The sequence below is a fragment of the Artemia sp. Qi Xiang Cuo genome, chromosome 2, assembly GCF_049724085.1.
Source record: "Artemia sp. Qi Xiang Cuo chromosome 2, ASM4972408v1, whole genome shotgun sequence".
Classification (NCBI taxonomy): Eukaryota; Metazoa; Arthropoda; class Branchiopoda; order Anostraca; family Artemiidae; genus Artemia; species Artemia sp. Qi Xiang Cuo.
Window position 1 is genome coordinate 87,615,628 of NC_142795.1, and position 27,076 is coordinate 87,642,703.

Here is a 27,076-nt window from a genome sequence, read left to right on the forward strand (position 1 = left end):
GGTGTTTTTATTGCATTTGGAAACAGTTTAGATGGATAGGAAATTGAAAATTATTAGCTCGTTTTGTAGAAATTAGATGAGGATATTAGAAGCTGCTCTAATGACAGTTCTTCAGCATGGTTTCAGGATTGCAAGCACATTAAAACTTTAAGGAGGGTATGCAAGATGAATCCCCGATGACTTGTGTAAGGTTAGTTTTTGTCCAGTGACTGTATATAAAAAAAAATGTTGCAGAAACAGTTTGGCTTGATTGGACTCTCTGGGCCAGTGTTGAAAGCAAGTTAAAATTTCCAAGATCTTTTCATGGATCTAGGGGGTTATACTTGCAACCGAAATACTTGCAAGGGAGCAAAAAGTATCAAGAAAGGAAAGTAATGAAGGAGGAGTGTACTGGTAGGGATCTAGGATGGTAGGATTCCAACCGAAGCTCTTGCAAGGGACCATGAAGTGTTAAGGAAGGAAAGGATTGGAGGAGGAGTGTAGTGATATGGATTTAGAATGGTAAGCTTCCAACTACAATTCCTGCAAGGGAGCAAAAAGTATTAAGAAAGGAAGGGAATGAAGGAGGAGTGTACTGACATGGATCTATGACGTAGGCTTCCAATTTCTGCAAGGGAGCAAAAAGTATTAAGAAAGGAAAAGAAAGAAGGAGGAGTGAACTGATATGATTCTAGGATGATAGGCTTCCAGCCGAAATTCCTACAAGAGACCATAAAGTGTCAAGAAAGGAAAGGAATGAAGGAGGGGTACTAATATTTATATAGGATCATAGCATTCCAACTAAAATTCTTGCAAGGGAGCAAAAAGTATTAAGAAAGTAAAGGAATAAAGGAAGAGTGAACAAGTATGGATTTAGGATGATAGGCTTCCAACCAAAATTCCTGCAAGAGACCATAAAGTGTTCAAAAGGAAAGCAATGAAGGAGGAGTGTAGTAATAAATATCTAGGATCAAAGCCGTCTCAGCTGATATGTTGGCCTGAGACGGTTTTGGGCTGGAATGACTTATGGGTAGTAGTATTGTTAACACTCATTTTACAAAACAAACCTCTTTTAGATGTTCAGTGCCAGAAGGAAGGTACCTAGAGAACGTTACTATTGGTGAATGCTCAGTTCAGATAGAAAATGGGACAGAAGAGGCGTGTTCAGAATGGATCTATGATACGACCTATTATGGGAATACAATTGTTACTGATGTAAGTTTTGTATTGTTATGTTTATGGGTAAGAGTTTCAGACCGTCGAATTTTGTATAGATTGGTTATATGTATGTACGTATTGTTTCTCTTTTAAGTTGCCCGACATTATGGGGGAGGGGATGACTTTGGCTAAACGCCAATGACAGGCAAAATAGAAGGAAATGTACAGGAAATGCCACAATTAGTAAATATTAAAACTATCGGATCTTAATTGATAATATATAATTATTAAGTTGAGTTTATTTTTGTCTGTTTTTTTTATTGACTAATCACGAGATACTTATATTTTTATAAATGAAATGTTCTCTCTTTTTAGGGGTTGGGGGGCTTAATTTTTTCAGTATTTGCGCTTACCGCTTTTGACTGAACTTCTATTTTCTATTCAATGATTATTGCTGTTAGTTTTTGGTCGTTTTCTCTTATGCTGGGGAGTCATGGATTGTTAAACTCTTAATAAGCTGCATATTTGTTGTTTTATCAACAGAAGAAGCGCTTTTTTTTCGCTTCTACTGGTCTGTCGCTCGGTAAAAAACGTGAGATACAGCTTCAACGCTTTTTTCTGGTATTGAAATAGTTAAACAGAGAACACTTCTCTGAAGTTTAAAAATTTCAAATTAATTTTCCAGAATTTGTTCTTTAGCCTTCTAAAGAGTGCAGATGGCAAACAAAACGGAACTATTTTAACTCTCAAAGTTAGCTTCTTAAGGTTCATGTATTCTTGGCCGTATTAGGTCTGTTGAAGACCTAATATGGACTAAGCATCACTTATAGATTGGTAGGAAATTTTTCTGGAAGAGGTCGATTAAGAATCCTAAATTCCGATTTTGTTTCTTATGTTTTTATTCCGTTTGGATTTTCCAAAAATTTCCCATAAGCACTAAGTTTCAGCTGTAAAGTAGACCCAAAATTCCAGCTCTAGTCTATTCTTGGGCGGAGGATGATTTTTTTTTTTGGAATCTCGCCATTTTCATGTATAAAACAGTTCGTGGTAACGAACTGTAAGTAAGGAGCGACCCGGCTCAATGGTAACCGAAACTCTAGAAAACGGGTTTTTGATACCAATAGATACATCAAAAGAATCAAATTTTAATGCTGATTTCAAATATATAACTTTCATCAAGTTTAGTCCTACCCATCAAAAGTTACGTGCCTGAGAAAATTTGACGGATTTTCAAAAAAGGGGTGGATTGCACTTTAGAGTTTTTGGAGCCTTGATTAAAATTATACCGTATTATTCAGCGTATCAGCGAACTATGGTATAAAGGTTTCAAGCTCCTATCTACAAAAATTTGGAATTTTGCATTTTTTGCCCGAAGAAAGATCGCGAATGCGGGTTTATTTGTTTTTTTTTTGTTTTTTTTCACCATGGGTGATCGTACCAACCCAGTAGTCCTAGAATATCGTTAGAGGGCTCATTGGATAAGAAATTAAAAGTTCTAGTGCCCTTTTTAAGTGACCAAAAACAATGGAGGGCAACTAGGCCCCCTCCCACGCTCATTGTTTTTCCCAAAGCCACCCGATCAAAATTTCGAGATAGACATTTTGTTCAAAACGGTCAAAAATATAAGAAATATGTCTTTTAGGATGACTGAATCCCCTAAAGTTCCCGGGGGGAGGGCTAAAAGTTATGAACTTTACCCTATGTTTACATATAGTATTGGTTATTGGGAAGTATACAGACGTTTTCAGGGGGGATTTTTTTCTGGTAGTGGGGGGGGGGGGGTAGGTCGGGGGTTATGTTGGAGGATCTTTTCATGAAGGAAGTTTTCATGGGGGAAGGGAAATTGCCATGAAGGGGCGCCGGACTTGCCAGCATTATTTATTGGTTATTGGGAAGTATACAGACATTTTCAGGAAGGATTTTTTTTTCTGGAGGGTGGGGCTGGAAGAGGGGGGTACTCGGGAGAATCTTTCCGTGGAGGATGTTTCTTTGGCGTAGGGGACATTTCTATGAAGGGGGCGCCGGATTTCCAAGCATTATTTAAAAAACGATCAGAAATTAAATTAAAAAAAAAAAAACAAGTTTTTTTCAACTGAAAATAAGAAGCAACATTAGAACTTAAAACGAACAGAAATTATACCGTATATGAGGGGGTTCTCCCCCAAGTTAATACCTCGCTCTTTACGCGACAGTTTTTTTTAGTGCTTTCAAAAGAGCTATCTATTCTAACTAAACGGCCTTTGTGATTCAGGGGCTTGGGAATTAATTTTTTTTTTACATTTTAACGAAACGAGCGTGTTATTGACAAAGCGGAGAACCCCCTCATATACGTAATAACATATACGTAATAAAAAAAAAACAATAAAAAAACAAGCGATACGGCTCAATAGTAATCGAAACTTTTAAAAACGGAATTTTGATGTCAATAAATGTATCAAAAGAATGGGTTTATAATGCTGATTCTAAATATGTAAATTTTATTAAGTTTAGTATTACTCATCAAAGGCTACGAGCCTGAGAAAATTTACTTGATTTTTAAAGAGGGAGGAAACATCCCCTACAAGTGAAAGAATTTTAATGAAAATCACACCGTCAGATTCAGCGTATCAGAAAACCCTATTACATAGGTTTCAAGCTCATATATGCAAAAATCTGCAACTTTGTATTTTTTGCCAGAAGAAAAATATACGAATATAGTAGTTACGTAAGTCAATTTGTAAATTGCGTCATAACCAAATTTAGAGACATCCATTTAGCAAAAGAAAAGTAAAATTTTTATGCAAATTTTGTTTACTTATTCAATGACGGTGAGCCAAAATAAAAGCTGCATTAACTAAAAAACGATAAGAAATTAAATAAAAAAAACAAGTTTTTTAAACTGAAAGTAAGGAGCGACATTAAAACTTAAAACGAACAGAAAGTATTCCTTATATGAAATGGGCTGTCCCCTCCTCAACGCCTCACTCTTTACGCTAAAGTTTGACTCTGTCTCAAAACTTTATTTTTTAGAACAATAAAAAACTTTAGCGTAAAGAGCGAGGCGTTGAGGAGGGGACAGCCCCTTTTATATACGGAATAATTTCTGTTCGTTTTAAGTTTTAATGTCGCTCCTTACTTTCAGTTTAAAAAACTTGTTTTTTTTATTTAATACCAGAAGGGACTGTCATATCTTACAAAAAGCTTAATAGAAAGGAAAAACTATTGTGTTAGTTGTGCCTTTAAAGTGTCCTGACACGGTACAACCTTTGCTTTTAGGGGGTTTATGACTAGCGTCTTAATCAATCCTTTAGAGAAAGATTTCCAAAAGATTCAGGTCAGTGGATATAAGAGTTTGTTTCCTACTGGAACATTTTGGGTTTCCAGGCGCAACATAACCTATGTAAGGGAAAGGGCAGTAAGATTCCGAGATTCCGTATGTTCAAGAAAGAGGATTAGAACATTATATTTGTGGACACAGGTATCCTTAATGTGTGAAGTTCTAATCAAGGTATCCTTAAAGGTATCCTTAATGTGAAGTTATTCGAAGGTGTTTAGTTGACTGACAAGGTGACTGAGGACTGATAGAGTCTTTATAGAGGAGTAAGAGACTATCAGCAAGGTAAAGCCAGTCGCTGCTGTCAGCTGCTCCACATTTGTTCAGAAACGGATATGTTCTTCTTGCACTATCCAGTATGAAGTAAAAGGAAGAGCGTCTGAAAGAGGATAAACAGGGCTTTAATCAGTGTAGATCTCCTCTTTGCCTAGTTTAAAACTGATCTTGTTGAAAGAAACATCTGATTTGTGATTAGGGATTCTACTTCGAGATTCGTTCCTGTGAATGCGTCTGTTATTTTAGAAATGTTAATTTAGGTTGTTACAAGTTTTGTGGTAATTTTGGCGAATGAAAGTTGAAAAAAATGACAGCTAGCTTCAAGATGAAAACCAGTTTAGTAATTTATTATCATTATTATTCTGTTGCAGTTAAATATGTTCTACCAGCGGAGTTTGTTCTATTTATATAAAATGATGTATAAACCAACTGATATACAGAAAAAAGTGAAGTGCTAAGCGTTTTATCATCCAAAAAACGATGAAGCTCTGAGAATTGTTTCCGTGTTGCAAATAATATTGATTTTACAATAATTCTAGATGCGAAGGACGAGCTTGTTTCCAAGGAATATTTGACTGTAACTTATCCATTTGAAATTGCGTTGTAAATATCGATTTGAAGAGATAGACACCTACGCAAGATATGTTTTAGACGGACTCAATATTTTAGAAGGGACAGCAATTAAAAAAACAATCTTACTAACTGTCTCACACACCTTTCGTAAGCAAAAACATAGAATTTCGGTCTACTTGGAATTGTGGGCTTGCCTAAAAAGGGAGCAATCTGAGTTTTCTCCCAATTTTTAACCATTTTGCTGACTTGGCCCTATTTTTCATTGTTTATAGAAAATCTGACATGGTGGCAGCCCTTCTATTGATATCCGAAATCCGCGATTTTTCTTTTGTTGTCTGAAAGCTATGAAACTTTTGAATAACTAAATTCCCGTCAGCGTTGCCACGTTAAATGTAGAAAATAATTAGAACTAATAAGTTAAACTGGCAACGCTTGTCGTTTGTAAGAATTCAAACAATAATCCGTTGACTTTCAAAAGCAATTACGCCTTCAGAGTAATGCTATATCTTCTTAAGCTTTGGTTATAGCCGACTTTTCACTCGTGTTTTTTTTTTTTTTTTTTTTTTTTTTTTTTTTTAATTTTGTGCCTGCTACTGCGAAATACTGCATGGCTGCATAAAGAGGTCTTTTTTCGTTAAAAATTGTATTTTTTCTTAATTTTAAAGATATTTCTGATTGTGAAAGTGTTCACTTAACTAATTCAAACAGCCAGATTTCATATGGGGCTTTGATTTCATGCTCTACTCCAAAAGTATATGTACTGTCGTTGACATCTTTTCTCTTGAAACCAAATAGAGATATTAGATGCATATTACGTACTACATCAATGTGTAGTTTACATGTGTAGTATTCCAAATCATAGTAGTTATGAGTTGTTCTAACAGAGGCGTCAAGTCACGAAAACGTAGTGAGGGGGGGGGGGATTTATTTTTCAAAATTTAGGCAAGGACAAAAATCTAGGAGGAAAGGTACTTCTCCTTGGGCTACCTCTCCCCTCCCCTCTTCAATTGGCGTGCCTGTGTCCTAAATAGTATTGAATAGATTAACAAGCTCCTTTTTGCTGAATTTTCCCATGGGCACTTCCTGGGAGGGTCTACGGATGGAGGCCTTGCATATATGGGGATGGAGGAGGAGCATGCATAGCTGTGTTGGCCTCAGGTGACCTCAGTTGTGTCGGTCACAATGTCTATTTATTTCTTCTTCTTTTTATCTCTAGTAGAACGGACAAATGGTAATGGTTTTAAGCTAGAACGGACAAATGGTAATGGTTTTAAGCTAGAACGGACAAATGGTAATGGTTTTAAGCTAGAACGGACAAATGGTAATGGTTTTAAGCTAGAACGGACAAATGGTAATGGTTTTAAGCTAGAACGGACAAATGGTAATGGTTTTAAGCTAGAACGGACAAATGGTAATGGTATTTTCCAACATTTGTGAAGACTATTGTAATAATTAAAAGTTCAAATAGGCATAAATCCTTTTAATAGACAGTGATAGATTTCACAAAAATACTAGATATTTCGGTTACATATACAGTGACCGAAATATATAGTATTTTTGTGAAATTTATCACTGTCTATTAAAAGCATTTATTCCTGTTTAAACTTTTGTTTATCGTCATGGAAAGGCAGGCAGTAGGGTCTTCAAAGTTATCGACTATTGTAATGAATGCTTAAAGTTAAAAAAAAATTGGGACGAACCCTCTAACTTTACTAAGGTTAGTAATTTTGTTATTCGTAACAAAATCTTAGTCTCGTAGTCTTTTAGCCTTTCTAAAAACGGCTAGTTTTTAAAAAGTATCTTTGTTAGATAACACGGATTTTAGCCTTTTACTTATTTATATTTTTTATTTCATTTTAGTGGAGCTTGGTTTGTGGACAGCGATGGATGAGAGCTCTGTCGCAGTCAATATTGATGTTTGGAGTCTTATGTGGAGCAATGATTCTGGGACCTTTAGCAGATAAGTGAGTGTGTTTTTTCTTGTTTTTTTCCCTTGCACAACTGAAATAATTACTGAGCCCGTTTTTCATATCACATGAAAGCCTAATTTGACTTTAGTGGCTCACTTTAGCCCAAACATTGAATGCTTAGTACAATTTCACGATATTCAAAAATGAGTTGCGTATTTTTATTGATTTTGTTTTCTTAGCAAACATGTATTTAACTTTTTTTTCAAACTTACATAAAATAATGTGAAAGGGCCTTGTAGAATAAGAGATTTAAATGAATGTTTGGCTTTTCTGATCAGTTCGGCATCATGATTTTCAAATTCTTCCAAAAAAGTTGTTTCATAAATCACTCAACCTCGGGAAATATTTGTCCGAGTTCCATAAAGTCTCCTAAATTTGAGCAACAAACTAGTGTCTCTCCAAGAAATTCGTTGCCAGTTGGCAGAAGGACAAGCAAACGTCAGTAAGACCAAACAAACGTCAGCAGTGACACATATTGAAGAAATACCTACTTAATTGCTCCTAATTAATAAATCATATCGTGCGGCTTTTGTTTTACGTGCGGCTATGCGGCAGGCTTTTATATATTGATTCTCATTGTTGCTTGTCTTTTAACCGAGGCTGCTGTCCCAGTGAATCATCACGTTGATTTACATCATCCTCCACTTCTCGTAGTTTCATGTAACCGGTCGCATAGTTGTTTGTGTCTAGCAATAATTCTTCCAACAGATCCATTAGGCTTCGAGAGATCCCATAATTTAAAGGATATGCAGGCGTTTTTCAACAGCTTCATCAGGGTCCAAAAAGTACATTTGACCATATGAACCTGGTTCAAAATCACCTTCAGGGGTTTGTGGTGGGTGTGCCACTCAATTGATTTTGTGATAAATTTATCCAGCCACTTTGAAGCTGAAAACTTTTCGACTATTGATGGTTGATTATCACTTACTTTGAATGAGCATAAAGCAAAACGTGAGTCAAATCCAAAACGTAAGTTTTGGATTTGATGTGACGTCCTATGAAAGGCCAGACCCATTAATTTGGATATTGTGGAGGTTGCAATGCAGTTCGACCAAGCAAGTATAAACCTTCAAATGAATCCCCTTTGTTGGCTACTCTTTCCTCGTGAAAATGGAGGACTACACAGTGAGTACATACAACCCTGAAGGGTCCCAATGACTTTTAATTACCACTTAAGTAGCAAGCAGCAACCTCGAAATGTATCACCTTTGTTAGCTGCTCTTTCCTCGGGAAAATGGGCACAGTGAATACATATAACCCTGTAGGGCTTAAGAACTACCTAATCTCCAAATTCCAATTCAAATCCGAAAATATACTAAGTTACTTTATAGCAGGAACAGTGGGACCACTGTCAAAATTTAAAGACTTGCCCCCCCCCTTCTTCCTCTTGATAGCTTGCCTGCCTTTTCTTAGGTCTAGTTGAATTATATAGAAATATATTTCGGCATTTATTAGTTTATGTTTGAGGTCCATAAACAATCAATCAATATTTATAAATCAATCATTACCAATCAGTTATGATCAATCTTTGTGTTTCTAGGTTTAGAAAATTGGAGATTTTGTACTTTTCTTGTGTTTTGAATAATCTTTCGTGTTTTTAGGTGTGGAAGATTGAAAATTATGCCACTTTCCTGTGTTTTTGAATAATTTTTTGTGTTTTTAGGTATGGAAGATTATAAATTTTGTACTTTTCTTTTGTTTTGAATAATCTTTTGTTTTTTTAGGCATGGAAGATTGAAAACTGGACGCTTTTGTTGTGTTTTGAATAATTTTTTGTGTTTTTAGGTATGGAAGAACGAAAATTTAGTACTTTTCTTGTCTTTTGACTAATCTTTTGTGTTTCTTGGTATGAAAGATTGAAAATTTTGTTTTTTTCTATGTCTTTTGAATGATCTTTTGTGTTTTTAGGTATGGAAGGTTGAAAATTTTGTACTTTTCTTGTGTTATGCAAGCTATATTTGGAGTTTTGGCTGCATTTTGTCATCACTACATACCTTTTTTCATCATAAAATGGGTTTTGGGAGTTTTTGGTGGAGCTGGAGCATATATGACAGGATTTGTGCTAAGTGAGTATTTAAAATTTCGGGAGTTTAAGAGTTTTCATTTTCAGCTGTTGTTATTTTTTGTGACTTGACAGATATTGTATCGATTGCTCGGTTTTATGATTCTCATGAAGATTTGCTGAAGTTTTTTTCGTATATTCAGAACTGTCTTTAATCTTATTAAATAAAAAAAACAAGTTTTTAAACTGAAAGTAAGGAGCGACATTAAAACTTAAAACGAACAGAAATTAATCCGTATATGAAAGGGGCTGTCCCCTCCTCAACGCCTAGGTCTTTACGCTAGAGTTTTTTACTGTTTTAATAAATAGATTTGTGAGACAGAGTCAAACTTTAGCGTAAAGAGCGAGGCATTGAGGAGGGGACAGCCCCTTTTAATGTTTTTTTTATAACTCTGTCTCACAACTTTATTTTTTTAAACAATAAAAAACTTTAGCGTAAAGAGCGAGGCGTTGAGGAGGGTCCAGCCCCTTTCATATATGGAATAATTTCTGTTCGTTTTGAGTTTTAATGTTGCTCCTTACTTTCAGTTTAAAAAACTTGCTTTTTTTATTTAATTTCTGATCGTTTTTTAGTTAATGCAGCTTTTATTTTGGCTCGCCGGCATTGAATAAGTAAACAAAATTTGCATAAAAATTTACTTTTCTATTGCTAAATGGCTGTCTCTAAATTTGGTTCTGACGTAATTTACAAATTAACTTACGTAACGAACTTCTATATCCGTATATTTTTCTTCTGGCAAAAAATACAAAGTTGCAGATTTTTGCAGATATGAGCTTGAAACCTATGTTATAGGGTTTTCCAATACGCTGAATCTGACGGTGTGATTTTCATTAAAATTTTTTCACTTTTAGGGGATGTTTCCCCCCTCTTTACCAAATCAGGTAAATTTTCTCAGGCTCGTAGCCTTTGATGAGCAATACTAAATTTAATAAAATTCATTTATTTATAATCAGCCTTATAAGCCCATTCTTTTTATACATTTTTTTACATCAAAGTTCCGTTTTTAAAATTTTGGCTTACTATTGCGCCGTATCGCTTGTTTTTTTTTTTTTTTTTTTTTTTTTTTATTACGTATATGTTATTACGTATATGATGGGGTTCTCCCCTTAGTAAATACCACGCTCTTTACGTTAAAAGTTAAAAAAAATTTTAATTCACACATCAGTAGAGTTGCTCGTCTGGATTCTATGGGGCCCCCGTACCAAACAGGTTTTTCTGGAAAGTTTCAAAGTTCACTGCCTTTTTGGTGATAAGCTCAAAAAAAAAACCAGCACGTCTTGTTTTCAGAGCAGGAATGACGCAGTTTCAAAGTTCATTTTTGATCTGGTTAAGTGGGATATAATCTGGTTTGGTTTGCTATTGCGAGAGGACTCAAGCGATTTCTTTCTTTGTCATGAGATTTACGTAATTAATTAAACCCGTATTATAAAACCAGCGTGTCTTGTTTCGTTGTAATGCAATTATTTTTTGTATATACAAAAAGGGGTAATGAGATATGCGAGCATTTGCAAAAAAGGGGTAATTAATGTTGAAAAGGGTAATTACTTCTTTAGTTTACGAGATTTGCGAATTTTTTACGAAAAGATCTCAGTTACATACGGATTCAGTTACACGGGGATTAGTTAAATGAGGTCAAGTTGCATGGGGGGTTCAATAGCACGAGGGTTTGCTATTATTTTTTGTATATACAAAAAGGGGTAATGAGATATGCGAGCATTTGCAAAAAAGGGGTAATTAATGTTGAAAAGGGTAATTACTTCTTTAGTTTACGAGATTTGCGAATTTTTTGCGAAAAGATCTCAGTTACATACGGATTCAGTTACACGGGGATTAGTTAAATGGGGTCAAGTTGAATGGGTGGTTCAATAGCACGAGGGGTTCAGTTGCATGGAGGAGTTCAGAAGCTTGGGATTCAGTTACATGGGGTCGATGGTCATTATAATACACAAGTTCTATTTGAACAGTGTTGTGAGATCCCCTACCACACCCCCCAAAGGACTCCGATCCCTCCCATACCAACCCCTGTATTAGCGAAGTTACTCGGTGGTCGTTTCATCTTTGGTATTATTTGATAAATTGACTGTTTGATCAATGACAATAACGTTTGATAGATTTTTTTTACGTGAAATACTCTAGTTTCTTTTCTTAGTTTTGAAAACATTTTGGAAGAAACTAAATTTCAGTTGGAGTGGGGGGGGGGGGAGGAGGGGGCAAAATGAGGTCTGGGGTGAAAATTTGGTCTGAGAGAGGCAGTTGTCCCCTCTGTCCCATAGGAAATTACGCTCCTCAACCCAGCCCCTTGCCACTTACTGACAGGGGTGAATCCGGGGAGAGGGTTAAAAGTTCAAGTGCCCTGTTTAAGCGACCAAAAAACTGAAGGGGCAACTAAGCTCCATTCAATGCTCAATTTCCCCAAAGTTATAGGGGTCGTGTGTGTCTCTTTGGGCTATGTGTATCTCTTTGGGAGCGTTTGAATCTTTTGGTTACTAAAGTATTATATTTTTATCATGTTTTAGGATATTCGATTAGGATTAACTTAACTTCATTCCTTTAGTGTTGTCGGGGGTAACACGTAAGTACCAAATTTTGAGTTCACTGCAGGGGATTTTCCACAAGGAGAATTACCTACCAACCCAAACCCTGTATTAGCGAAGTTACTCTGTGGTCGTTTGATATTTGGTATTATTTGATTAATTGACTGTTTGATCAATGACAATAACGTTTGATAGATTTTTTTTACGTGAAATACTCTAGTTTCTTTTATTAGTTTTCAAAAAATTTTGTAAGAAAATAAATTTAAGTTGGGGTGGGGGGGGGAGGAGGGGGCAAAATGAGGTCTGGGGTGAAAATTTGGTCTGAGAGAGGCAGTTGTCCCCTCTGTCCCATAGGAAATTACGCTCCTCAACCCAGCCCCTTGCCACTTACTGACAGGGGTGAATCCGGGGAGAGGGTTAAAAGTTCAAGTGCCCTGTTTAAGCGACCAAAAAACTGAAGGGGCAACTAAGCTCCATTCAATGCTCAATTTCCCCAAAGTTATAGGGGTCGTGTGTGTCTCTTTGGGCTATGTGTATCTCTTTGGGAGCGTTTGAATCTTTTGGTTACTAAAGTATTATATTTTTATCATGTTTTAGGATATTCGATCAGGATTAACTTAACTTAATTCCTTGAGTGTTGTCGGGAGTAACACGTAAGTACCAAATTTTGAGTTCACTGCAGGGGATTTTCCACAAGGAGAATTTTCCATGGGGAGGGAATTTTCCAGGAGGTGAATTGCTACAAGTTTCGTCCACTAGCCTGAACGATGGAAATTCAATAGCTCAGAATTGGGGTCTTAGTCCACCAGCCTGAACGGTGGAAATTCACTAGCTCAGAATTGGGGTCTTAGTCCACCAGCCTGAATGGTTAAAATTCACTAGCTCAGAATTGAGGTCTTAGTCATTGTTCAGATTGGAGCGTTGGGGTCCGACTATCAGGGCTTTTATTTGTCAAGACCTGAATGCTAAGCGATGGACATGAACTCGATTGGGAACCCATTGTGAAAATGGAAAAAACAAAAATAGATTGTTGGTATGTGTGTAGAGCATGGCATGGTTACCGCTAGGGCAACAGTCTAACCGTTAACGGTTTTAGATATCCGTGACTAAGTTCTAAAGCGAGAGTGGAAGTTGGGACAAAGTTCTAGTGCCCTGTTTAAGCGATCAAAAAACTGAAGGGGCAACTAAGCTCCATTCAATGCTCAATTTCCCCGAAGTTATAGGGGTCGTGTGTGTCTCTTTGGGCCATGTGTATCTCTTTGGGAGCGTTTGAATCTTTTGGTTACTAAAGTATTATATTTTTATCATGTTTTAGGATATTCGATTAGGATTAACTTAACTTCATTCCTTGAGTGTTGTCGAGGGTAACACGTAAGTACCAAATTTTGAGTTCACTGCAGGGGATTTTCCACAAGGAGAATTTTCCATAGGGAGGGACTTTTCCAGGAGGTGAATTGCTACAAGTTTCGTCCACTAGCCTGAACGGTGGAAATTCAATAGCTCAGACTTGGGGTCTTAGTCCACCAGCCTGAACGGTGGAAATTCACTAGCTCAGAATTGGGGTCTTAGTCCACCTGCCTGAATGGTTGAAAGTCACTAGCTCAGTGAGCGTTTGAATCTGTTGGTTACTAAAGTATTATATTTTTCTCATTTTTTAGGATATTCGATTAGGATTAACTTAACTTCATTCCTTGAGTGTTGTCGGGGGGTAACACGTAAGTACCAAATTTTGAGTTCACTGCAGGGGATTTTCCACAAGGAGAATTTTCCAGGAGGTGAATTGCTACAAGTTTCGTCCACTAGCCTGAACGGTGGAAATTCAATAGCTCAGAATTGGGGTCTTAGTCCACCAGCCTGAACGGTGGAAATTCATTTTCTTTCGTTAAAATGCAAGAGTTGGAATATTTCAGTAGTGTTTGGTTATGGTTTATCTTGTAAAAGTTACATTTTCTTGATTTTTCAAAGTTCATTTTGAATTTCTTTCTTTGAAATGCAAGAGTTTGAATATGTCAGTAGTGTTTCATGTTGGTGTACCGTTTCACAGTTACATTATCGTTATTTTTCAAAGTTCATTTTGAATTTCTATCGTTGAAATGCAAGAGTTGGAATATTTCAGTTGTGTTTGGTAGTGGTTTACCCTTTCACAGTTACATTTTCTTGATTTTTCAAAGTTCATTTTGAATATCTTTCTTTGAAATGCATGAGTTGGAATATTTAAATAGTGTTTGGTTGTGGTTTAAATTGTCACAGTTACAGTTTCTTGATTTTTCAAAGTTCATTTTGAATTTCTTTCGTTGAAATGCAAGAGTTGGAATATTTCAGAAGTGTTTGGTTGTGTATTACCTTGTCACAGTTACTTTTTCTTGATTTTTCAATGTTCATTTTGAGTTTCTTTCGTTGAAATGCAAGAGTTGGAATATTTCAGTATTGTTTGGTTGTGGTTTACCTTGTCACAATTACATTTACTTGATTTTTCAAAGTTCATTTTGAATTTTCTTTCGTTGAAATGCAAGAGTTGGAATATTTCAGTATTGTTTGGTTGTGGTTTACCTTGTAACAGTTACATTTTCTTGATTTTTAATAGTTCATTTTGAATTTATTTCGTTGAAATGGAAGAGTTGGAATATTTCAGTAGTGTTTGGTTGTGGTTTACCTTGTCACAGTTACATTTTCTTGATTTTTTCAAAGTTAATTTTGAATTTCTTTCGATGAAATGCAAGAGTTGGAATAGTTCAGTAGTGTTTGGTTGTGGTTTACCTTGTCACAGTTACATTTTCTTGATTTTTCAAAGTTCATTTTGAATTTCTTTCGTTGAAATGCAAGAGTTGGAATATTTCAGTAGTGTTTGGTTGTGGTTTACCTTGTCACAGTTACATTTTCTTGATTTTTCAAAGTTCATTTTGAATTTCTTTCGCTGAAATGCAAGAGTTGGAATATTTCAGTAGTGTTTGGTTGTGGTTTACCCTGTCACAGTTACATTTTGTTGATTTTTCAAAGTTCATTTTGAATTTCAGTAGTGTTTGGTTGTGGTTTACCATGTCACAGTTACATTTTCTTGATTTTTCAAAGTTCATTTTGAATTTCTTTCGCTGAAATGCAAGAGTTGGAATATTTCAGTAGTGTTTGGTTGTGGTTTACCTTGTCACAGTTACATTTTCTTGATTTTTCAAAGTTCATTTTGAATTTCTTTCGCTGAAATGCAAGAGTTGGAATATTTCAGTAGTGTTTGGTTGTGGTTTACCTTGTCACAGTTACATTTTCTTGATTTTTCAAAGTTCATTTTGAATTTCTTTCGTTGAAATGCAAGAGTTGGAATATTTCAGTAGTGTTTGGTTGTGGTTTACCTTGTCACAGTTACATTTTCTTGATTTTTCAAAGTTCATTTTGAATTTCTTTCGCTGAAAGCCAAGAGTTGGAATACTTCAGTGAAACAGTTACATTTTCTTGATTTTTCAAAGTTCATTTTGAACTTCTTTCGTTGAAATGCAAGAGTTGGAATATTTCAGTAGTGTTTGGTTGTGGTTTACCTTGTCACAGTTACATTTTCTTGATTTTTCAAAGTTCATTTTGAATTTCTTTCGTTGAAATGCAAGAGTTGGAATATTTCAGTAGTGTTTGGTTGTGGTTTACCTTGTCACAGTTACATTTTCTTGATTTTTCAAAGTTCATTTTGAATTTCTTTCGTTGAAATGCAAGAGTTGGAATATTTCAGTAGTGTTTGGTTATGGTTTACCTTGTCACAGTTACATTTTCTTGATTTTTCAAAGTTCATTTTGAATTTCTTTCGTTGAAATCCAAGAGTTGGAATATTTCAGTAGTGTTTGGTTGTGGTTTACCTTGTCACAGTTACATTTTCTTGATTTTTCAAAGTTCATTTTGAATTTCTTTCATTGAAATGCAAGAGTTGGAATATTTCAGTAGTGTTTGGGTGTGGTTTACCTTGTCACAGTTACATTTTCTTGATTTTTCAAAGTTCATTTTGAATTTCTTTCGTTGAAATGAAACAGTTTGAAGATTTCATTTTTTTTTTTTTATTGATTAACTTGTCTAAGTTAAATTAACTTGTTTATTCATATTTATTAATTAAATTAATTAAATGAATTTAAATAGTTGGAATATTTAATTAGTGTTTGTTTGTGGTTTACCTTTTCACAGTTACATTTTACTGATTTTTCAAAGTTCATTTGGAATTTTTGTCGTTGAAATACAAGAGTTGGAATATTTCAGTAGTGTTTGGTTGTGGTTTACCTTGTCACAGTTAAATTTTCTTGATTTTTCAAAGTTCATTTTGAATTTCTTTCGTTGAAATGCAAGAGTTGGAATATTTCAGTAGTGTTTGGTTGTGGTTGACCTTGTCACTGTTAAATTTTCTTGATTTTTCAAAGTTTATTTTGAATTTTTTTCGTTGAAATGCAAGAGTTGGAATATATCAGTAGTGTTTGATCGTGGTTTACCTTGTCACAACTACATTTTCTTGATTTTTCAAAGTTTATTTTGAATTTCTTTCTTTGAAATGCAAGAGTTGGAATATTTCAGTAGTGTTTGGTTGTGGTTTACCTTGTCACAGTTATATTTTCTTGATTTTTCAAAGTTCATTTTGAATTTCTTTCCTTGAAATGCAAGAGTTGGAATATTTCAGTAGTGTTTGCTTGTGGTTTACCCTGTCACAGTTACATTTTCTTGATTTTTCAAAGTTCATTTTGAATCATTCAAGAAACGTGATTAAACACGTTTTTAAACTACATGCTATTTGCATGCCTTTCCTTGGCACCTTTCCAAACGAGCAGGGATTCCCCGCTGGTTCCTACACATTGAAAAAAAGTGAGCAGTACGAAAACTCCACATTTTCAACCAGACTGGTTTTTTAGACAACACACCCACAGAGACGACACACACACACATAGAAACGAGAAACGCACAGACACGAAACACAAACAGAGTCATAGTGAGAGAGATATCGAAAAATTTGGGTTGACCTAGGTTCACTTAGAGTGGCGCGCCACTCTAAGTGAACCTAGGTCAACCCAACTTTTGGATATCTCTCTCACTATGACTCTGTTTGTGTGTCGTGTCTGTGCGTGTCTCGTTTCTATGTGTGTGTGTCATCTCTGTGGGTGTGTTGTCTAAAAAACCAGTCTGGTTGAAAATGTGGAGTTTTCGTACTGCTCACTTTTTTTGCAATGTGTAGGAACCAGCAGGGAATTCCCCGCTCGTTTGAAAAGGTGCCAAGGAAAGGCATGCAAATAGCATGTAGTTTAAAAACGTGTTTAATCACGTTTCTTGAATGATTCAAAATGAACTTTGAAAAATCAATAAAATGTAACTGTGACAGGGTAAACCACAAGCAAACACTACTGAAATATTCCAACTCTTGCATTTCAAGGAAAGAAATTCAAAATGAACTTTGAAAAATCAAGAAAATATAACTGTGACAAGGTAAACCACAACCAAAAACTACTGAAATATTCCAACTCTTGCATTTCAACGAAATAAATTCAAAATGAACTTTGAAAAATCAAGAAAATGTATCTGTGACAAGTTAAACCACAACCAAACACTACTGAAATATTCCAACTCTTGAATTTAAACTAAATAAATTCAAAATTAACATTGAAAAATCAATAATATGTAACCGTGACAAGGTAAACCACAACCAAACACTACTGAAATATTCCAACTCTTGCATTTCAACGAAAGAAATTCAAAATGAACTTTGAAAAATCAAGAAAATGTAACTGTGACAAGGTAAACCACAACCAAACACTACTGAAATATTCCAACTCTTGCATTTCAACGAAAGAAATTCAAAATGAACTTTGAAAAATCAAGAAAATGTAACTGTGACAAGGTAAACCACAACCAAACACTACTGAAATATTCCAACTCTTGCATTTCAACGAATGAAATTAAATATGAACTTTGAAAAATCAAGAAAATTTAACTGTGACAAGGTAAACAACAAGCGAACACAACTGAAATATTACAACTCTGGCATTTCAACGAAAGAAATTCCAAATGAACTTTGAAAAATCAAGAAAATGTAACTGTGACAAGGTAAACCACAACCAAACACTACTGAAATATTCCAACTCTTGCATTTCAATGAAAGAAATTCAAAATGAACTTTGAAAAATCAAGAAAATGTAACTGTGACAAGGTAAACCACAACCAAACACTACTGAAATATTCCAACTCTTGCATTTCAACGAAAGAAATTCAAAATGAACTTTGAAAAATCAAGAAAATGTAACTGTGACAAGGTAAACCATAACCAAACACTACTGAAATATTCCAACTCTTGCATTTCAACGAAAGAAATTCAAAATGAACTTTGAAAAATCAAGAAAATGTAACTGTGACAAGGTAAACCACAACCAAACACTACTGAAATATTCCAACTCTTGCATTTCAACGAAAGAAATTCAAAATGAACTTTGAAAAATCAAGAAAATGTAACTGTGACAAGGTAAACCACAACCAAACACTACTTAAATATTCCAACTCTTGCATTTCAACGAAAGAAATTCAAAATGAACAATGAAAGAAAAAGAAAATTTAAATGTGACACTGAAGTATTCCAACTCTTGGCATATCATCGAAAGAAATTCAAAATGAACTTTGAAAAATCAAGAAAATGTAACTGTGACAAGGTAAACCACAACCAAACACTACTGAAATATTCCAACTCTTGCATTTCAACGAAAGAAATTCAAAATGAACTTTGAAAAATCAAGAAAATGTAACTGTGACAAGGTAAACCACAACCAAACACTACTGAAATATTCCAACTCTTGAATTTCATCTAAATAAATTAAAATTGAACTTATATAAATATATATTTTTTACATTTTACTATTTATAAAACTAAAATACTATACTTATTTAGTCAATCTCTTTCTTTTAAGCTAAAGATATTAAAAATGAACTTTGAAAAATCAAGAAAATGTAACTGTGACATGGTAAACCACAACCAAACACTACTGAAATACAAAATGAAATTGGAAAAATCAAGAAAATGTAACTGTGACAGGGTAAACCACAACCAAACACTACTGAAATATTCCAACTCTTGCATTTCAGCGAAAGAAATTCAAAATGAACTTTGAAAAATCAAGAAAATGTAACTGTGACAAGGTAAACCACAACCAAACACTACTGAAATATTCCAACTCTTGCATTTCAACGAAAGAAATTCAAAATGAACTTTGAAAAATCAAGAAAATGTAACTGTGACAAGGTAAACCACAACCAAACACTACTGAACTATTCCAACTCTTGCATTTCAGCGAAAGAAATTCAAAATGAACTTTGAAAAAAACAATAAAATGTAACTGTTACAATTTAAACAACAACAACACAATACTGAAATATTCCAACTCTTCCATTTCAACGAAAGAAATTCAAAATGAACTGTGAAAAATCAAGAAAATTTAACTGTGACAAGGTAAACCACAACCAAACACTACTTAAATATTCCAACTCGTGCATTTAAACGTAATAAAATTCAAAATGAACTTTGAAAAATCAAGAAAATGTAATTGTGACAAGGTAAACCACAACCAAACATTACTGAAATATTCCAACTCTTGCATTTCAACGAAATAAACTCCAAATGAACATTGAAAAATCAAGAAAATGTAACTGTGACAAGGTAAAACACAACCAAACACTACTGAAATATTCCAACTCTTGCATTTCAACGAAAGAAATTCAAAATGAACTTTGAAAAATCAAGAGAATGTAACTGTGACAAGGTAAACCACAACAAAAAACTACTGAAATATTAAAAATCATGCATTTCAATGAACGAAATTAAAAATGAACTTTGAAAAATAAAGAAAATGTAACTGTGAAATGGTAAACCACAACAAAACACTGCTGAAATATTCCAACTCTTGCATCTCAACGAAAGAAATTCAAAATGAAGATTTAAAAATAACGAAAATGTAAATGTGAAAAGTTAAAAAAAAACCAAAAAATAATCAAATATTAAAACTCTATCATATCAAAGAAAGAAATTCAAAATGAAATTTGAAAAATCAAGAAAATGTAACTGTGAAAAGGTAAACCACAACAAAACACTACTGAAATATTCAAACTCTTGCATTTCAACGAAAGAAAATGAATTTCCATCGTTCAGGCTGGTGGACTAAGACCCCAATTCTGAGCTATTGAATTTCCACCGTTCAGGCTAGTGGACGAAACTTGTAGCAAGTCACCTCCTGGAAAAGTCCCTCCCCAGTGAAAATTCTCCTTGTGGAAAATCTCCTTCAGTGAACTCGAAATTTGGTACTTACGTGTTACCCCCCCGACAACACTCAAGGACTGAAGTTAAGTTAATCCTAATCGAATATCCTAAATCATGATAAAAATATAATACTTTAGTAACCAAAAGATTCAAAAACGCTCCCTGAGCTAGTGAATTTCAACCATTCAGGCTGGTGGACTAAGACCCCAAGTCTGAGCTAGTGAATTTCCACCGTTCAGGCTGGTGGACTAAGACCCCAATTCTGAGCTATTGAATTTCCACCGTTCAGGCTAGTGGACGAAACTTGTAGCAATTCACCTCCTGGAAAATTCCCTCCCTATGGACAATTCTCCTTGTGTAAAATCCCCTGCAGTTAACTCAAAATTTGGTACTTACGTGTTACCCTCGACAACACTCAAGGAATGAAGTTAAGTTAATCCTAATCGAATATCCTAAAACATGATAAAAATATAATACTTTAGTAACCAAAAGATTCAAACGCTCCCAAAGAGATACACATGGCCCAAAGAGACACACACGACCCCTATAACTTCGGGGAAATTGAGCATTGAATGGAGCTTAGTTGCCCCTTCAGTTTTTTGGTCGCTTAAACAGGGCACTAGAACTTTGTCCCAACTTCCACTCTCGCTTTAGAACTTATTCACAGATATCTAAAACCGTTAACGGTTAGACTGTTGCCCTATCGGTAACCATGCCATGCTCTACACACATACCAACAATATATTTTTGTTTTTTCCATTTTCACAATGGGTTCCCAATCGAGTTCATGTCCATCGCTTAGCATTCAGGTATTGAAAAATAAAAGCCCTGATAGTCGGACCCCAACGCTCCAATCTGAACACTGACTAAGACCCCAATTCTGAGCTAGTGAATTTCAACCATTCAGGCTGGTGGACTAAGACCCCAATTCTGAGCTAGTGAATTTCCACCGTTCAGGCTGGTGGACTAAGACCCCAATTCTGAGCTATTGAATTTCAACCGTTCAGGCTAGTGGACGAAACTTGTAGCAATTCACCTCCTGGAAAATTCCCTCCCCATGGAAAATTCTCCTTGTGGAAAATCTCCTGCAGTGAACTCAAAATTTGGTACTTACGTGTTACTCCCGACAACACTCAAGTAATTAATTTAATTTAATCCTAATCTAATATCCTAAACCATTATAAAAATATAATACTTTAGTAACAAAAATATTCAAACGCTCCCAAAGAGATACACATAGCCAAAAGAGACACACACGACCCCTATAACTTTGGGGAAATTGAGCATTGAATGGAGCTTAGTTGCCCCTTCAGTTTTTTGGTCGCTTAAACAGGGCACTTGAACTTTTAACCCTCTCCCCGGATTCACCCCTGTCAGTAAGTGGCAAGGGGCTGGGTTGAGGAGCGTAATTTCCTATGGGACAGAGGGGACAACTGCCTCTCTCAGACCAAATTTTCACCCCAGACCTCATTTTGCCCCCTCCTCCCCTCCCCCCCACTCCAACTGAAATTTAGTTTCTTCCAAAATGTTTTCAAAACTAAGAAAAGAAACTAGAGTATTTCACGTAAAAAAAATCTATCAAACGTTATTGTCATTGATCAAACTGTCAATTAATCAAATAATACAAACTATGAAACGACCACAGAGTAACTTCGATAATACACGGGTTGGGATGGGAGGGATCGGAGTCCTTTGGGGGTGTGGTAGGGGATCTCACAACACTGTTCAAATAGAACTTGTGTATTATAACGACCATCGACCCCATGTAACTGAATCCCAAGCTTCTGAACTCCTCCATGCAACTGAACCCCTCGTGCTATTGAACCCCCATGCAACTTGACCTCATTTAACTAATCCCCGTGTAACTGAATCCGTATGTAACTGAGATCTTTTCGCAAAAAATTCGCAAATCTCGTAAACTAAAGAAGTAATTACCCTATTCAACATTAATTACCCCTTTTTTGCAAATGCTCGCATATCTCATTACCCCATTTTGTATATACAAAAAATAATTGCAACCCCTCGTGCTATTGAACCCCCATGCAACTTGACCTCATTTAACTAATCCCCGTGTAACTGAATCCGTATGTAACTGAGATCTTTTCGTAAAAAATTCGCAAATCTCGTAAACTAAAGAAGTAATTACCCTTTTCAACATTAATTACCCCTTTTTTGCAAATGCTCGCATATCTCATTACCCCTTTTTGTATATACAAAAAATAATTGCATTACAACGAAACAAGACACGCTGGTTTTATAATACGGGTTTAATTAATTACGTAAATCTCATGACAAAGAAAGAAATCGCTTGAGTCCTCTCGCAATAGCAAACCAAACCAGATTATACCCACTTAACCAGATCAAAACTGAACTTTGAAACTGCGTCATTCCTGCTCTGAAAACAAGACGTGCTGGTTTTTTTTTTGAGCTTATCACCAAAAAGGCAGTGAACTTTGAAACTTTCCAGAAAAACCTGTTTGGTACGGGGGCCCCATAGAATCCAGACGAGCAACTCTACTCACACCCCTGAATCACAAAGGCCGTTTAATTAGAATAGATAGCTCTTTTGAAAGCACTAAAAAAAACTGTAGCGTAAAGAGCGAGGTATTGACTTTGGGGAGAACCCCCTCATATACGTAATAATTTCTGTTCATTTTAAGTTCTAATGTTGCTTCTTACTTTCAGTTGAAAAAACTAGTTTTTTTAAATTTAATTTCTGATCGTTTTTTAAATAATGCTCGGAAATCCCGCACCCCCTTCATAGAAATGTCCCTAACCCCAACGAAACATCCTCCACAGAAAGATTCTCCCGAGTAACCTACTTCGCCAGCCCCCCTTCCCCTCACCAGAAAAAAAATCTTCCTGAAAATGTCTGTATACTTCCCAATAACCAATACAATATGTAAGAAATGGGCAAAGTTCTTAACTTGCAGCCATTCCCCTGGGAACTGTGGGGGATTAAGTCATCATAAAAGACATATTTATCAGATTTTCGACTAGGCTAAACAAAATGGCTATCTCGAAATTTTAATTGGGTGATTTTGAGAAAAAAAAGAGTGTTGGAGGGGGCCTAGTTGCCCTCCATTTTTTCTTGTCACTTAAAAAGGGCACTTCGTTCCAATGAGCCCTCTTACGATATTCTAGGATCACTGGGTCAAATACTTTTACTATGGGCAGAAGAAATGCGACAAAATGGAAGACACACAAAAAAGAAAAAAAAGGTGCTGAGCTTTGCACATACGATTTTCTTCTTTAGAAAGCCAACAAGAGAAAAAGAAGTTATTTTGTGTTTAAAAAAAATATTATTTTATGTTAAAAAAATTGTTAGCTTCTGTTAAAATGTCAAAGCTGTTCACTTTTTTCTGACTAATATCAGTGGACATGTTTGAACCAGTGATCTCTCGATCTGATGTCAAATGGTCTAAGCAATAGCTGTTAGGACTTTTAATAAGGCTTCCTATTTTAATTATACGGCCCTTGTGTTTCAGTAGCCGTTCTTAAAAAATGGGACAAATAGTAGAAATATAGCAAAAACAGCAAGGTATTGAAGACGAGGCAACCCTTCATATACGGAATATTTCTGTTCGGTTTGATATACGTATATGAGGGGGTTCGCCCCCTGGCCTCTTTACGCGATAATCACAAAGGCCGTTTAATTAGAATAAATAACTCTTTTGAAAGTACTAAGAAAAACTTTAGCGTAAAGAGCGAGGTATTGACGACAGGGCGAACTCCCTAATATATGTAATAATTTCTGTTAGTAAAGCTTTTCATGTTCTTCCTTACTTTCAGTTGAAGAAACATTTTTTTTTAATTCAATTTCTGATCGTTTTTTAAATAATGCTGGGAAAATCCGGCACCCCCTTCTGGAAAAATTTCCTTCCCCATGAAAATTTCATCTATGGAAAGATCTTCCCACGTAAAACAACTACCCCACCCCCCCCCCTACCAGAAAAAATCCCCCGGGAAATATCTGTATACTTCGTAATAACCTGTACTATATGTAAACAATGGGCAAAGTTCAAAACTTGCAGCCCTTCCACTTGGGACTGTGGGGGGTTAAGTCATCCTTAGAGACATAGTTTTTACATTGTTCGAGTAGGCTGAACCAAAAGGCTATCTCAAAATTTCAATCAAGTGACTTTGTTAAAAAAAATGAAGAGGGTCTAGCTGCCCTCCAGTTTTTTGGTCACTTAAAAAGGGCACTAGAACTTTTAATTTCCGGTTGAATGAGCCCTCTCACAATATTCTATGACCACTGGGTCGAAAAGATCACCCCTGAAAAAAAACACGCATCGTGATCTTTTTTCCAGCAAAAAAATGCAAATTTCCATCTTTTTGCAGATAGGAGCGTGAAACTTTTTTAATAGGGTTATCTGATAAGCAGAATGTGATGGTGTAATTTTCGTTAAAGTTAATTAAAAATGCAAAATTCCACATTTTTGCAGATAGGAGTTTGAAGCTTCTTTAATAATGTTCGTTGATAAGCTGAATCTGATGGTGTGAATTTCGTTAAAGTTAATTTAAAAAATTTGCAACTAAAACATAATTTTATTGTTTTAAAAAAAATTGAGTTGTTAGAAAGTCAAACTTTAGCGCAAAGAGCGAGGCGTTGAGGTGGGGACAGCCCCTTTCATGTACGTAATAATTTCTGTTCGTTTAAGTTTTAACGTCGTTCCTTACTTTCAGTTTAAAAAAACTTGTTTTTTTTTTATTTCATTTGTGAACGTTTTTTAATTAATCCAGGTTTTAATTTTGGCTCACCGTGCATGAATAATTAAAACCAAATTTGCATATTAATTTTACCTTTATTTGGTTAAATGGCTTTCTCGAAACTTGTTGAATTTTATTTACGAACGTTTTTATTAGTAATAAATATACGTAACTTACGTAACGAACTTCTATATTCATATATTTTTAATACGTATATTAGGGGGTTTGCCCCCTTGTCAATACCTTGCTCTTTAAGCTAAAGTTCAAATTTTATTCCAATTCTTTAAAAATGACCCCTTAATCACAAAGGCCGTTAATTAGAATAGATAGCTCTTTTGAAAGCACTAAAAAAAACTACAACGAACATAGCGATGTATTGCTGTTGTGGAAAAGCCCCTCATTGACGATATAATATTTTCATATTTTATGGTCTGATATTGATTCATAAATTCATATGAAAAAACTTGTTCTTTTAAATTTATTTTCTGATTGCTGTTTAATTAATTTTTGGACTTATAGTGCCCCCTTCATAGAAATTTGCCTTACCCCAAAGAAACATCCTCCACGGAAATATTCTCCCGAGTAACCCCCTCTTTCAGCCCCCCCCCTACCATAAAAAAATTCTTCCTGAAAATGTCTGTATACTTCCCAATAACCAATACAATATGTAAGCAATGGGCAAAGTTCATAACTTTCACCCCTTCCCCCGGGAAATGTGAGGGATTAAGTCATCCTCAAAGACAAATTTATTAGACTTTCGACTATGTTGAACAAAATGGCTGTCTCAAAATTTTGATTGGGTGACTTTGGGAAAAAAATGAGCGTGGGAGGGGGCCTAGTTGCCCTCCATTTTTTTGGTCACTTAAAAGGGCACTAGAACTTTTAATTTCCGTTCCATTGAGCCCTCCTACAATATTCTAGGACCACTGGGTCAATACGATCACCCCTGGGAAAAAAAAAAAAAAACAAACAAATAAACACGCACCCGTGATCTTTCTTCTGGCAAAAAATGCAAAATTCCACATTTTTGTAGATAGGAGCTTGAAACCTCGACAATAGTGTTTTTTGATACACTGAATATGATGGTGTGATTTTCATTAAGTTTCTATAACTTTTAGGGTGTCTTTCCCCCTCTACCCTAACTTTTGATGGGTAAGATTAAACTTGATGAAACTTATATATTTGAAATCACAATTAAAATCTGATTCTTTTGATGTATCTATTGGTATCAAAATTCCATTTTTTAGAGTTTCGGTTACCATTGAGCCGGGTCGCTCCTTACTTACAGTTCGTTACCACGAACTGTTTGATTGTCATTGAGTTTAGTAACATTACTGTTTTTTTTATGTATTCTTGTTTGCTATATTTGGTTTTGTTGCATTGATACATTTTTGTTTTTGTCTAGGCCTTGTGTTTCAAGCTTGCCTCTCGATAGGTCAAGTCGGATATATGTAAACATGTATATGAAGTATACGAGGGTTATTTTGGGGATAATAACAACTATGGTAAAAAATATGAACATTTATTAAGTGTCAATAAAGTTTAGAGTAATTACGGTCCGATTAGAAATGATTGAGCCGGGGTTATCAGTCAATAGGTTTACAAAACCTTAAACCTTTGGCTAATCATAAACCCCGTATTAGATCTTGAGCTGGTTAAGTTGAAAGGCAATTATCTCTAATGGCAACCCTGCTATTAAGCAACACTCCCTCGAGAGGGTGACCGGCTAAACTAACTTACATGTTGAGCTTCAATTTTCATACATCAATATACTAGTAGTTTGTTCATTCAATTACTTGGGCTAAAATAATACAAGGGGTGTTAAAAATTAGAGTTTGGAGATCCTTCTGATAAAATTCTGCGGGCTTTTCCCTAAGTACAATAAAAAATGCAGATCAACCTCAAAAAAATTGAGTTACCAGAATAAATGTGCCAAAACATTCAAAAGGTTTTTATAGCATCAGAGTACCTTTCGACAATTATCTCCAAAAGAATTTTGGTCCCGAAATTTGCTTCTTATGGGAAGCTGAAAATCTCTAGCCTGAAGGTCTTTTGCCTCCCCTCCCCTTCCACTTTCAAGAAGGTCAAGCCTGTGTGTATTTACTTTATTATATGCACGTTCTGTAGAATCGTAGCGGCTCAAACTTTAAATGGCTGCTTAAACAGTTAAGTATCAAATTTTTTGATACGGCACAAGTAAAGCTTCCATGGGTCCGAAACTTATTTTAGGTTGTTGGTAACACCGACAA

At 35.3% G+C, this 27,076-nt stretch overlaps 1 protein-coding gene across 5 annotated transcripts in view; it reads left to right on the top strand.

The window, feature by feature from the left end:
* LOC148955750 (organic cation transporter protein-like) overlaps nt 1–27,076 on the top strand; it is a 147,152-nt gene that overhangs the window by 95,375 nt on the left and 24,701 nt on the right. For all 5 annotated transcript variants that reach the window (XM_089104074.1, XM_089104048.1, XM_089104057.1 and 2 more), the window contains 3 exons: nt 1,056–1,194; nt 7,160–7,263; nt 9,178–9,335. In XM_089104074.1, the coding sequence (XP_088960200.1) occupies nt 1,056–1,194; nt 7,160–7,263; nt 9,178–9,335 (401 nt within the window). The remainder of the gene's footprint in view (nt 1–1,055; nt 1,195–7,159; nt 7,264–9,177; nt 9,336–27,076) is intronic.